At 44.7% G+C, this 14,617-nt stretch overlaps 1 protein-coding gene across 1 annotated transcript in view; it reads left to right on the top strand.

Moving 5' to 3' along the window:
• The first annotated feature begins 848 nt into the window (after nt 1-848).
• The window catches only part of LOC126259985 (glucose dehydrogenase [FAD, quinone]-like), a 33,638-nt gene continuing 19,869 nt past the window's right edge, over nt 849-14,617 (top strand). The window contains exons 1-3 of the mRNA XM_049957117.1: nt 849-971; nt 8,698-9,085; nt 13,506-13,695. Coding sequence (XP_049813074.1) covers nt 8,705-9,085; nt 13,506-13,695 — 571 coding nt within the window. The 5' untranslated portion in view covers nt 849-971; nt 8,698-8,704. The remainder of the gene's footprint in view (nt 972-8,697; nt 9,086-13,505; nt 13,696-14,617) is intronic.

Here is a 14,617-nt window from a genome sequence, read left to right as displayed (position 1 = left end):
TCCAATCGTGTGTTTTCAGTGTCTCACGCAAATGATCGCTTAGAACTACAGCATTTACACTTACGTATTACATACATCGCTGAAAGACGATGTTTATCAAATGCTCATCCGCAATAATCGGTGGTAATTTCATTTCTGACTGAAATTGCTGAAGATTAACATTGGAAGTTATTTCATAGTTAGTTTACACTTTATCTGATAGTACACACCAGTTCCGTGTGTTCTGACTACGTAAAATCTTTCGTCGGTATGTCTGTACACGAATCTGATACCTTGCGTTTCCTAAGCACTGCCCTTCTATTCGATTTCAATCAGAAGAGTAGGCTTACTGTCCTTCAAAGCCAGGCTCTCCGGTTCAAATCCCTGTGCGGCTCTCAATTTCAGGTTGTCACGAAATTGCAGCAGAGCGGATATTTCGAAAAAAAAAGTAACGGATTGATTCCGTGAGTGGCATCAGTCTCCGGAAGGAAGGCATACGTGTGAATAGTCCAGAACGCCGCGTAACATTAAACACTAGAACACAAATCTTGGTGTCGACATGTCCCAACACTATCGGTCGCTCACGTTACTCTCTACGTGTATTTGCAGCGCAAGCAAAGCCGCCCGTGTGTACGCCGGCGGAACAATAGCGATTCGCACCAGGCGCAGTGGAGACAGGTGTTGTCTCGCGCCGGTTCAGACTAGCAATCGATCACCAGCAGCCAGAGAGTATTTGGACAAGTGCTCCTACGCGCGTCATCGCGAGCGATCGGAATACACCGACAGCTGTGGTGAAATGATTCTGCTGAATACAACTTGTGTACATACAATCTATTAACAGAAACTGAGCTGCGTGGAAGGTCCTGCGAGTCAGCGTGCGTCACGCAACCTCCTCGACGTCGCCTGCCTGTGCTTGCTATAAGAAGCTGACGCCGGGAACAGAGCGACACTCTCAGTACAGCATCCGTCGTCTGAGCAGCCTTCTCTGACAGGTACACACAAGCTGGTAGCTGACTATAGAGTTCTCAAGTAGTCTTTATCTTTGTAGTGCAGTATGCTTTCTTCGTGGTGGCGCGACGTCCTCGGAGCGCCCTTTCCGTGGCGCCTTTCCTGTTTCGGCGTCGTCGCACGGTGCGCACTCGCAAACCGTTCGTCACTCCGTCGTCTTTTTAACCTGGATGGAGAGCAAGATCTCACACACAATTTTATTCAGAGAAATATGCACATTTTGTTCCATATGTTAGAATGTTCTAAGGTCGAGATAGCGAACAAGAGCCCAGTGTTAAGTTAGACTATCGTGGCAAACCACCTAAATTTACACTCAGAGAGACGATTTAAACAGATCTACAGTCATTAATGCAATGTGGTAATTCGACCTGTGTCTGATTCAGCCCGCTGTTTTACGGTGCGGCGAAGTACTTGTTGAGCTACCTAACCAAGTTTTTGGATGGCAGCCAAATTCAGTAGATTCATTATGCAAAATATGGACACATTTTAGATCCGTTATTTGGCACCACATAGTCCAAGGAGAGCGACACTTGATAAAGACGGACTCATGAAGCTCTTGCTGTGAATTTGGTCTACGAAATTCGTGTCTGCTTTTCCCGTTTAAACGGTCGCGGATAACAGTTTTGTTGAGCGCCTGTAGCACAAAAACACAAGTAACATATCAGGCGGCAAGGCGAATTGGTTCAAATCGCTCTGAGCACTATGGGACTTAACTTCTGAGGTCATCAGTCCCCTAGAACTTAGAACTACTTAAACCTAACTAACCTAAGGACATCACACACATCCATGCCCGAGGCAGGATTCGAACCTGCGAACGTAGCGGTCGCTCGGTTCCAGACTGTAGCACCTAGAATCGCTCTGCCACCCCGGCCGGCCAAGGCGAATTGATTTCCCGGCCGTAGCGGGAACTAACTTGGGTCACATGATTAGGTACAGTCATTTTCCAATTCGAAGTGCGGTGTTACAATGACTTCGCGGGAAGCTGCGGCTACCTACTGTCAACATCGCTAATTTTACTGATGATGAGAAAAAGAACGGTGTGATACTGCCGGTAGAGAACACTAAACCCGTTGCCGATATCTACTTGTTTTGGAGGTCTGCTGTTAATACCCTTCTCTAAACACTCCGAATAATTTATAATTTTCAGTTATGCCTCATATCCGCAGGTTACGTGTAGCAGCTAGCGACTGCTCTCCCCTATAGTTAACTTACCGTCCGTCAGATAACCGGGAACATGTGTTACTCACTTGGAATCCTACCGTGTAACTGCTATCAGCGGGACCAAGACGCTTTTCTGCATGTAACTACGGTATGTCTGGAAAATTCTGTGTTCACCTCACATATGAGCCTTTTACACACCAATATTTACATAATTCGCAAGTAGGTGGAGGAAATGAGTTTTCTTAATAGAGAAACGCATTAAAATAGAATTGTTGCAGAATATATCAATAAGTTCGATGACGTAGGGCAACAGATTCGCAATAAGCAAAAGAAAAAATAACTGAACGAAGAGGAGACAGCTCTCACAAATTTTGTGACACGTTTGATTGTCTGCTTTTGTTACTTTCTGTAAGGAGATGCGCATGCATAGTAAAGTGTTCCTTGCCGCGCCGTATTAGCCGAGCGGTCTGAGGCGCTGCACTCATGGACTGTGCCGCAGATCCCGGCGGAGGTTCGAGTCCTCCCTCGGGCATGGGTGTGTGTGTTTGTCCTTAGGATAATGTAGGTTAAGTATTGTGTAAGCTTAGGGACTGATGACCTTAGCAGTTAAGTCCCATAAGATTTCACACACATTTGAACATTTTTTGAAAATGTTCCTTATTACTTCGTGCTGTAAATACTCCCATGATAGGTGACTAATGTTTAACGGGGTTTATTAAAACGAGAAGAGCACACTTTAATTTTTTCGATTTTCAAATTTTGTTGCGATCTGTGAGTCGCCTTTGTAATGGCAGTTTTTGCGTTGACACGAACGGGATCAACGCCCAAAAGTGCACTTACTGCCTGTCTGACGATTGCCAGCGGCTACGAAAATTTATATTATTACAGATGACTAGCACCGGGCGGACTCCTCGCTTCTGCAGCTGCTTTTAAACTGTTCCTTAAGGCAAGTTTTCGCATGATTACTTGTAATTTTTATGTTTGCCTTCCATAGACCGGTGGCATATCCTCATGAAGGTCGACTACCGTGAGAAAATTCCAAAATAGCCAAAATTAACCAGAAATGGAAAATGAAAAATAATTGAGTCGATGGCGTAAATGATCTACTTTCAGTAATTTTGTGGGTCTTTGGTACCTGCTCGAGGGAAAGTAATAGAACACAGCATGTCGTTCTTAACTCAGAGAAATATTCACATGTGAAAGTAGCTGCTAGCATGCAAAGACCTAGTGAATAATGTTGGTAGCTCCTTGGCACATTTTACAAATGATGCTGTTGTATACAGAGAAGTCGTTAACACTAGAAAATTGCAGCGAAGTGCACGAAGACCTGTATCAGATCGACGTTTGGTGCAGGGTTTTTTAATCGACCCTCAACGTACCTAGGTGTAACGAACGTACTACGTATAAGTACATGAGGAGATCTATTATTGTTTGATTAATCTATTGCCGAGAAATGCCTGGAAACAATTATATTCATTACATACGCAGGGGTATGTGCACGGAACGTCTACGTCAAACGAATTGCAGATGCCAGATGGAGATTCACTGGAAGAATCCTCAGTAGTCCACCTACGAAGGAGGTAGCTTTCAAAACCCTCGCTGAGTGTACTTCTCAGTGTGAGCTAATCACCCAACAAGGTCGATAGGGGAAATAGAGAAGATCCAAACAAGCACTTCGTGTGTTATCACGGCTTCGTTCAATAGGCGCGAAAGTGTTACGGAGATGGGATGGTAATCCAGCTTCAGTGGCTGACGCCACAAGAGAGGCGTTATGCATCAATGTGTAGCTTACTATCAAAACTCCAGGATCGTACTTTAGTGGAATAGTCAGCTAATACAACGGTTCGTTCGCACATGTTGTCGTTATTGTTGTTGTTGTACTTGTCGTTGTCGTCGTTGTGGTTTTCAGTCTGAATATTGGTTAGTTGCAACTCTCTTTAGTACTCTGTCCTCTTCATCCATTGCTAACTACTGCAACCACCACGCACTGAAACCTGCTTAGTGTCGTCGAGTCTTCGTCTTCCCCCACAGTTTTCATCCACCCACATTTTTCCTCCATTATCAAATTGGTGTTGCCTTTTTGCTTCAGGATATGCCCTACCAGCCGATCCCTTCTTTTACTTAGGGTGTGCCACAAATATCTCTTTCCGCAATCCAGTTCAGCATCTCTTGTTTGGCTACACAATCTACCCATCTAATCTTCAGTATTCATCTGTAACACCACGTTTTAAAAGTTTCTATTCTCTTCTTGCCTGAAGTGCTCATAGTCCACGTTTTACTTCCATGAAAGGCAACACTTCAGACAAGTACCCTCAGGAAAAACTTCCTAACGTTTAAAATTGTTTGGTTTCAACACATTTTTCTTTTTTGAGAAAGATTTTTCTTGCTACTGACAGTCAGAATTTAGTATCATCTATCTCTTAGGCAACTTTACTTTCCAAACAGTGAAACCTGTAACAATTTTAGTGTCTCATTTCGTAATCTAATTTCCTCAGCTTAACCTCATTTAATTCGACTACAGTCCATTACCATTATTTTACTTTTACTAATGTTGATCTTATAACCTTTTCTCAAGACAATATCCATTTCATTCAATTTCTCTTCCAAGTCCTTTTCGCCTCTGACAGTATCACAATGTCATCGGCGAACATCACAGTTTTTATTTGTCCTCCATCAACTTTAATTCCCATTCCAAATTTTTCCTTGTTTTCGTTCACATCTTCCTCGATGTACATGCTGAGTAATAGCGAGGACAGGTTATAACACTGTCTCAAGTCCTTCCCAACTACTGATTCTCTTTCACGACCTTCGACTCTTGTAATTGCAGTCTGTCTCTGTACAGATATCTGGTGAAAAAACAATAAGGGTGAAATTAGAGAGTATCGAGATCGTACTCAGACTTTTCATCAGTCGCTCTACCTGCGCGCCATTTACGATTGGAACAGGGAGGGGGGAATGACGCAGTGCTACACCAAGTATATCCGCAACACATCATAAGGTGACTTTGGAGAATAGATGGAGATGGGGATGTAGATATTAGTAACAATGGCTTTTGTGCCGTCCTGTTTCTTCACAGTCTTCGCGCCACGCGCTATATGCTTTTGCTTTTTGTTAGACCACAACGCAAGCGAAGGAGTTTAATTCAGATGGTGTGGTATCTACGCGGAGGAGATGTGCGTTTGACAATGCTTATTTACAAGGCAATTAAAATGTGAGCCGCAGATAATGGAGTAGAGTATGCGGTATTTCATCTATATCTATAACCATACTCTGAAAATCATTACAAAGTGCATGGCAGAGGGTGCTTCCCATTATAACAGTTGTTCGAACTTCACATTTCATGCACGTGTGGAGCGTGGGAAAAATATTTAAGTAGGTCTTTTCGCGCTGTCTAGCCTCGCCCTCGCGATCTCTGCAGGATCGATACTTAGGGGGTTCCTAGATTCATTACCCAATGCTGACTATTGGAACTTTCTAGGGTCATCTTCAAGCAGCTGCCAGGTCAGTTTCTTCAGTCTCTTTGATACTCTCCGACACATCAAACAAACTTGCGGACCATTCGTGCAGCCTTCTTTTTGTATACATTCTACATCCCCTGTTAGTCCTATCTGATGCGGATCCCACGCACTTGAGCAATATACCAGGACGGACCGCATGAGTGGAATCTCCTTTGTAGATCGATAGTATTTCTCTAGTACTCAACCAATGAAGCGATTTCTTCCAGCTGCTTTACCTGTGACTTAGCATGTATGATCGTTCAATTTCATATCACTACAGACTGGGACAGCCAGCTTTTCGTATGAGTTGACCGACTGGAACTGTGACTCGCTGATATTGTGTCATAGGGTACTAAGTTTTTTTCGTTTCGAACGTTGCAAAATTTTACATTACTGAACATTTAAAACAATTTTCTAATCTTAGCACCGCATTGAAATCTTATCAAGATCCGGTTGAATAATAGTGCAGCTTTTTTTAGGCGGTACTTTGCTGTAGATAACCGCACCGCCTGCAAAAACTCTGAGGAATTATCTGCCATGTCAATATACAACATGGACAGCAACGCTCTTCCCGGTGGGACACCTGAAGTTACATTTAGATCTGTCGATAACTCACCATCCAAGGTAACATGCTGTGTTCTCCCCACCAAGGAGTCGTCAGTGATAAATTCACTTGGTACACTGTATGACAGTACTTTCGATAGTGAGCATAGTTGTCAACGGCTTTTGGAAGTCAAGAAACATTGCACCTTAATGGCTGCCTCGATACGTGGCTTTCAGGATGTCACGTGGGAAAAGCGCGAGTCAGGTTTCATACGATCAATTTTTTCGGAATCCATCGTTGTTGGCGTGAGGGAGGTCGTACAGTTCGAGGTAGCTCATCACATTTAAGATCAGACTATGTTCTTAGGTTCTGCAACAAATGGGCGTCAATGATGTTGGACAGTAGTTAGTGGATCGCTTTTGGTAGCCTTGTTGTAGACGTGTGTAAACTGTGGTTTCTTCGAACTACTGGTTACGATATTTTGTAAGAGGAATCTACTGTGTCATCTTCTTCTTCTCTTCAGGTATTAGGAGAAATTGCCTGTTACGCTACCCATCGTCGTCGGGGTCTTCTTCTATCTTCTCTTCCTTGGCACTTGTACACTACTGGCCATTAAAATTGCTACACCACGAAGATGACGCTACAGACGCGAAATTTAACCGACAGGAAGAAGATGCTGTGATATGCAAATGATTAGCTTTTCAGAACATTCACACATGGCTGGCGCCGGTGGCGACACCTACAACGTGCTGACATGAGGAAAGTTTCCAACCGATTTCTCATACACAAACAGCAGTTGATCGGCGTTGCCTGGTGAAACGTTGTTGTGATGCCTCGTGTAAGGAGGAGAAATGCGTACCATCACATTTCCGACTTTGATAAATGTATCGCGATTGCTGTTTATCGTATTGTGACATCGCTGCTCGCGTTGGTCGAGATCCAATGACTGTTAGCAGAATATGGAATCGGTGGGTTCAGGAGGGTAATACGGGACGCCGTGCTGGATGCCAACGGCCTCGTATCACTAGCAGTCGCGATGACAGGCACCTTATACGCATGGCTGTAACGGATCGTGCAGCCACGTCTCGATCCCTGAGTCAACAGATGGGGACGTTTGCAAGACAACAACCATCTGCACGAACAGTTCGACGACGTTTGCAGCAGCATGGACTATCAGCTCGGAGACCGTGGCTGCGGTTACCCTTGACGCAGCATCACAGACAGGAGCACGTGCGATGGTGTACTCAACGACGAACCTTGGTGCACGAATGGGAAAACGTCATTTTTTCGGATGAATCTAGGTTCTGTTTACAGCATCACGATGGTCGCATCCGTGTTTGGCGACATTGCGGCGAACGCACATTGGAAGCGTGTATTCATCATCGCCATACTGGCGTATCATCCGGCGTGATGGTATGGGGTGCCTTTGGTTACACGCCTCTGTCACCTCTTGACGACACATTGAACAGTGGACGTTACATTTCAGATGTGTTACTACCCGTGGCTCTACCCTTCATTCGATCCCTGCGAAACCCTATCTGAGCAGGATAATGCACGACCGCATGTTGCAGGTCCTGTGCGGGCCTTTCTGGATACAGAAAATGTTTGACTGCTGCCCTGGCCAGCACATTCTCCAGATCTCTCACCAATTGAAAACGTCTGGTCGATGGTGGCTCGTCACAATACGCCAGTGACTAATCTTGATGAACTGTGGTATCGTGTTGAAGCTGCATGGGCAGCTGTACCTGTACAGGCCATCCAAGCTCTGTTTGACTCAATGCCTAGGCGAATCAAGGCCGTTATTAAGGCCACAGGTGGTTGTTCTGGGTACTGATTTCTCAGGATCTATGCACCCAAATTGAGTGAAAATGTAGTCACGTGTCAGTTCTAGTACAATATATATTTGTCCAATGAATACGCGTTATATATATATATATATATATATATATATATATATATATATATATATAGCCGTGTGGCTAGGGCCTCCCGTCGGGTAGACAGTTCGCCTGGTGCAAGTCTTTCGAGTTGACGCCACTTCGGCCACTTGCGTGTCGATGGGGATGAAATGATGATGAAAGACACACAACACCCAGTCATCACGAGGCAGAGAAAATCCTTGGCCCCGCCGGGAATCGAACCCGGATCCCGTGCGCGGGAAGCGAGAACGATACTGCAAGACCACGGGCTGCGGACAGGTTTATCACTTGCATTTCTTCTTGGTGTAGCAATTTTAATGGCCAGTAGTGTCATTTCTAGACTCCAAGGGGAGTCTGCCACTCTCCATTCTTTCGAAGTGTTCGTCTTACTTTCTCCTATAATCTAGAATTTAATCATTTACGCTAAAGAGTACTAGTTCTTCTCCAATGTCTCGATAGTACAATAATTGAAAGTTAGCCGCATATTCGGTAGAGAATCCGACAGGGATTCCTTCCGGCCCTCGAGCTGTGTTAAATTTCAGCGGTTTCAGCTGTTTGTCGACGCCACTGGCACTGACACCTTGCGCAGGCCAGCAATGTCGGCGGTGACGTGCAGCTCGTGCTCGTTCTACGATGCGCCGCTGATCGGCGAGGCGTGTGGCAGCTCGTTCGTGGCGTTCATGACGGCGCTGCAGGCGCTGCTGCAGGCGCGCTGCGACATCTCGGACGCGTGCCGGCGCGCCGGCCACGACGCCTCCTCGCTGCAGGCCGGCGCCGGCGACAGCGGCGTGCCGGCGTACGACTACGTGGTGGTGGGCGCCGGGCCGGCGGGCAGCGCGCTCGCCGCCAGGCTGAGCGAGGACGCGGCCAGCACGGTGCTGCTGCTCGAGGCCGGGCCCGAGGAGCCCACCATCACCGAGATACCCACCTACGCCATGTCCGGCGTCGGCACCGTCGTCGACTGGAACTACACCACGGTAAGCAGGCCAGCAATGTCGCAGGTTCGAATCCTGCCTCGGGCATGGATGTATGTGATGTACTTAGGTTAGTTAGGTTTAAGTAGTTCTAAGTTCTAGGGGGCTGATGACCTCAGACGTTGAGTCCCATAGTGCTCAGAGCTATTTGTGATTCTGATGTGACGTAGGCCACCCATCTTTCATCGCCCCTAACAATTTGGCTTAACAAATCATCACCGTCGTTGTGGAACCGCTCAAGGAAAGTCAATGCACTGTCTGAACGTTTGGTTTTGCTCACATCCGTCAACATTTTCGGTACCCAACGTGCGCACAATTTTTGGTAATTCAAGTGCTCGGCCACAGTGCCATACGAAACACTACGAGAAACATTAGGAAAGCCATCCCGCAAGGAGGAAATCGTAAAGCGTCTGATTTCTCTTACCTTATTGTCCACTTCCTGCACCAAACTTTCATTAACGACCGAAGGACGCCCACTCCGTTGTTCATCATGCACATTTATGTGGCCATCTTTAAATGCTCTCACCCACTTTTTTTACCATTCCATCACTCATAATGTTTTCTCCGTAAATTGCACAGATCTAACGATGAATATCGATCGCTTTTAGGCCTTTAGCACTAAGAAATCTTATAACAGACCGTACTTCACAGTCGGCGGGATTCACGATTATCGGAGGCATCTTTAACATTCAGTACACAACGTAAACAAGGAAGAATCAGACGGTAATGGTGTCAGTGCGTAGATTAAGGTACAGGCTTTCATCTAAAAATAAAATTATTAAGATATCTTAGCACGTCTTTTTTAATTTCAAAACGGTACTTACTTAAAAAACACGCCTCGTAAGATGGTGGATGTTGAGTACCGCCGGACATGGCCACTGTTTGGATGGGTGACCATCGGGGTAGGCCGCGCGCTGTTGACAACTTTCCCTTTGCCTTCACAGCGAGGATTGGGGGCGGGGATACATGAGAGGTGATGGCCCTGATCACCATTTTTTGTGCCAGTGTTCTGGATTAATTTTCAAATTTCTCATGAAATGGGGGCATGCAACACTGTTGCACGGGGACGTTAAGCTCGGTGGACCCGTTGGTGCTGTTAGGGAGGAGTAGGCTGTGCGCCGGCGCCACATGACGTCACACTAGACACACATCGATTACAGTCAACTGCACTTAACACAACAGCACATAATACTGACATTTCGTGAAGGAAAGGTGCCCATCGCTGCGAAGGATGGAAAATACCTTTCGATGTCAGGCAGCTACACCAACCCTTCTTTGTCTCTCAGCCATTCATACTATACGAGTGTACTTTACCTTAGACATCTATCAACTCGAAAAAATTAACTTTTGTCATGAATTTTTTGGTTCTTAGGAACTGCAAAATATAATATACAACTAATCTTATTATGTCATTTAGTCTATCAATTCTGGTCAAATTCAGATGTTCAGGTCATCTGCATCAATGCAGAACAAACTGGACGTTACGTGAATGCTATCACTACATACAGTACTTCAAAAAACACTCTTCATACTTACATTATGTGATTAAAAATGTCGAGACACTTACTAGTCGTCAGTATAGTGTGTGACCATTCTTCTCCTTTATGACAGCTTGAAATGTGCTGGGTACACTTTCCATGAGATGTCTGAATGTCTGTGTAGGAATGGCAACCGATTCTTCCTCAAGAGCCCAAACCAGAGGAATAGTGACGTTCGATGCTGAGGTCTCGAACGGAGTCGACTTTCCAACTCATCCCACAGGTGTTCCATCCGGTTCAAATAGGGTCTCTTGTGAGGACAGTCCATTTCAGGAATGTTACTGTGCGCAAACCATTGCCTCACAAATGCTGATTTATGACAAGGTGTATTGTCATGCTGATACGAACAATCATTTATCCGAACTGCGTCATATCTGTAGGCAGTAAACGATGCTATAAAATGCATTCAGATCCTTCCGCATTTGTCTTTTTCTTAACAGCAATACGAGGACCATACAAAAGCCACGAAAACACACCCATATGGTAATACCACGTTCTCTGTATTTCACTGTCGACACTTGACGTGGTGAAGGAGAACGTTCTCCAGCTATTCGCCAGACCGAAACCCTTCCATCGGATTTCCACCGGTATAGCGTGATTCATCACTCCACATTACACGTTTTCTGTCATCCACTGTCCGATTGCGTCGCTCTTTACACCACCTCAATCGTCATTTAACTCTGACTGCAGAAATATCTGGCTTAGGAGGAGCTGCTCGACCATGGTATCAACATTCTTTTTAACTCGTTGTGCCCAGTCGTTGTCCTAGTTGGAATGTTGGCAACACTTTGGAACTCACGAACGATTCATTAAGGTGATTTCATGGGATTTATTACAAGTACCCCCTGCATTGCACAATGGTTCTTGTGCGTCATTACATCAAACCTGATTTGTCTTAGTTTAGCTGTGGTTGTTTCCTCGCGTTTCCATTTCACAATCACATGAAAAACAGACGATTTTTTGTTTTTAGAAGGATAGATAGGTCCATGACGAGTTTGTTACTTAGGTGCACCGATCTACATTAGTACTACCGGAATAAACTTCTTCGCGAGCATGAGCTCCTTGAAAGAAGAATGTCACCTCCGGTTTTAAAAGCCGACATTAATGGCTGGAAGAAAGGAGTGTTTTAATAAAAAAAAGTAAATCCATATGCCATGGTTGGCTGGGATACCCATAGAGTATAAATATGTATGGAGTGAGCATTAGGATGCGCAGAACGAGAATTCCGTCACAACATCTCCTGCAGCTCAAGTCACGTGAGTTTGGGACAGCGTCCCGTATAACGCCTTGCGTACTTTGAGTATTATTACTTCGCCACTACAGATAGCTCACAAGCTCACATTCAGAAGTGCCGTGAAACTTTGTATACGCGTTTTACAGACATTTTAACAATAAAATACCATGAACTGAAGTTGGCTTAAAGAGGTGAAGAGCAATGGTATTATGTTTTCTCGCCACAGTATCGTAGCCCTGATTCCACTTTATTTACCTTTTTTCGGTAACAGGAAAAGAATTGACAGTCAACAATATTTTCTTACGTTTCATATTGTACTTATTCATACTATCGAATTTCTGTGCTAATTAATTACGTTGCAGTGACACTGTATAGGAAACTGTCTGATGTAGAAATACTTAGATACACACAAGAGTTTGAGAGTCTGCATAAATCGGATGGAAATTAATCAAACTGTCATTTATAAATTTTACCTGCACATGATATATATATACAGTGCGTGATAATTTACTCGAACATACTTGTAAATTCATCCAGCACTTGCCTGCTAAACAAGGGCCATAAAATCGCAGAAATTATCTCTACAATGGACTTCATAATGTTGCGCCTCGGTGTGTTTCAACATATTAAGTGGCTCATATAGGTATCCAACTATACATTTGTTGTACATACTTATGCAAAGTAACAGGTCGTCCTTACTCATACTTCTCCTTACATGTGCAGCAACTACAATACTGCACCATAGCTGGTACTAAAACTCAAACGTGCAGGAACGTATAAAAAACAAGGCGAATACGTGTAATATTCAAGTTTCGCTGTCACAGCAGATTGTAGACAAGTAGCGTCGTCCTAAAATCACATGACTATCCCTGTTTCATATTGAGAACATGCACAGCAGGCTATGCTCATTCTATAGATACATTTACTATGTAGAGATACCCTGAGAAATGGGTTGGGCCGCCTAGTCGGAAAGAGTTTTCTTCTGTCGCGCACGACGGCCCCCTTCCTTGTGGGAATGTGACAACTGTGTCTTGTGTGTATTTACTGAGTGTAGGAAAGTGTAACTGGTGTGTGCATAATACGGTATTGCGTTTGTTTTGTGTGACGATGTTGAGAGAAGGGGGAGGGTGAAACCCAGTGTCGGCATATAGTCTACTCCTTCCGAATGACACCAATGGGGCTGCCGGGCTCTTCCGAAGTACGGAACACCGTTAACAGAGTCACATGACTTCATGGAACACTGCGGAGAGGTTTGGAATTTAATCCAGTATAATGGTACTAAGTCTGGTAGTCAAGAACTTTAAGCAGCCACGTCTCCTCCCTTTGCTGGCCAAATAGTGGCAGTGAAATTTTCATCTAGCATCAGGATTCAAACTGGCGTATCACCAAGTCGAATGCCATCGTGTAGTTACACATTAGGGACGTTGGCTTCGGAGGTGGGTAGTGTTTCACTAATGCTGTATGTTGATGCTTCAGGGGAGAATGGAAGCAGCGTTTGTTCAGCGGGGCGAAGTCGGAGTACAGCAACGCCACACGGTTTAGTTTAGTTTGTCCTGTGCTCAGGTTTAGGGGCCACTTCAGTACCACAGTGATAAACACACTGCTGCCGCTAGGTGTGGGAGCTGAGGCGGTGTGGCTGTTTTGTCCTCAGGTAGCCCAGGCGAACGCTTGCCTGGGGCAGGGCGGCCTGTGCAGCTGGCCGAGGGGCAAGACGGTGGGCGGCTCCGGGTCGCTGAACGGCATGATGTACACGCGTGGCCACCGCTCCATCTTCGACGAGTGGGCGAGCAACGGCAACTCCGGCTGGGGCTTCGACGACGTGCTGCCCTACTTCATCAAGAGTGAGTGCTTCCTGCCGCGGCGCTTCCTTTTCTTTAATGCATTCAGCCAAAATCACACAAGTACTTCCCCATTTGCCACAGTGCGTGGTTGTCCAACTTCTGCTAAGAGCACTTAATACGGGATCATACGGCAATCGGATTTTTGTAATTTTCTGTATTTATGGTACGTGAAATTCACAACTCAAATATACCTCTTCTAGAGTAGTTCAATGCAACTCTGAAAGAAACTAGATTAAATAGACTTTGAAGTTTTCCAACGATGTTTAAATCGCTAAAATAAGGTCCTTATTTTTCGACTACTAGCAGTGTGGCTATGTGGTAGTATGCGGCGGGGTTGGGCGGGGGGTGCGGCGGGGGGAGGGGGACGGTATTTGATTACAAATGGAATCAAATTTTGAACGAAAGTGCTTCTACGAGCGTTTCTGTGAAGCGTACAGGACATAAAGCGCACGAAGCAGGTAATCGCTAGATAGAGTGTCATTTCGGTCAATATTTTTTTCTTTTTTTCTGTTCAGTTCAGATACTTACGGCATTTAAATATAAAATTCATCAAATATATGCTAATTAACACTTCTAACTATCATTTTATGAAAAATGCACGTCTTCTTATTTTTAATATTTGTTATTGCACACAAAAATCCAGTTTTCGTTATAAACAAAAATTATCAATTACCAATCTGTTATAGAAGATCGTTAATCATGATTGTGTAATTAAACAAATTACAAGTTAATTTTTTCTATCTTTTTTTTATTTTACACTTCACGTAAATGCTCTTAGAACATGCACACTTGTTTGAAAGCTTGATTCCGCCAGGATTCGAACCCAGGCGTCCCGTGTGTGAGGCAAGCACTCTCCCACATAGCCACGCTGCTTGTTGAAAGAACACCGTTGTTTAGCATATTCAAAATGATCGGAAAACAT

Source organism: Schistocerca nitens, chromosome 5, assembly GCF_023898315.1.
Source record: "Schistocerca nitens isolate TAMUIC-IGC-003100 chromosome 5, iqSchNite1.1, whole genome shotgun sequence".
NCBI lineage: Eukaryota > Metazoa > Arthropoda > Insecta > Orthoptera > Acrididae > Schistocerca > Schistocerca nitens.
Note: the sequence above shows the minus strand (reverse complement) of the source record. Positions and strands in the feature narration are given on the sequence as shown.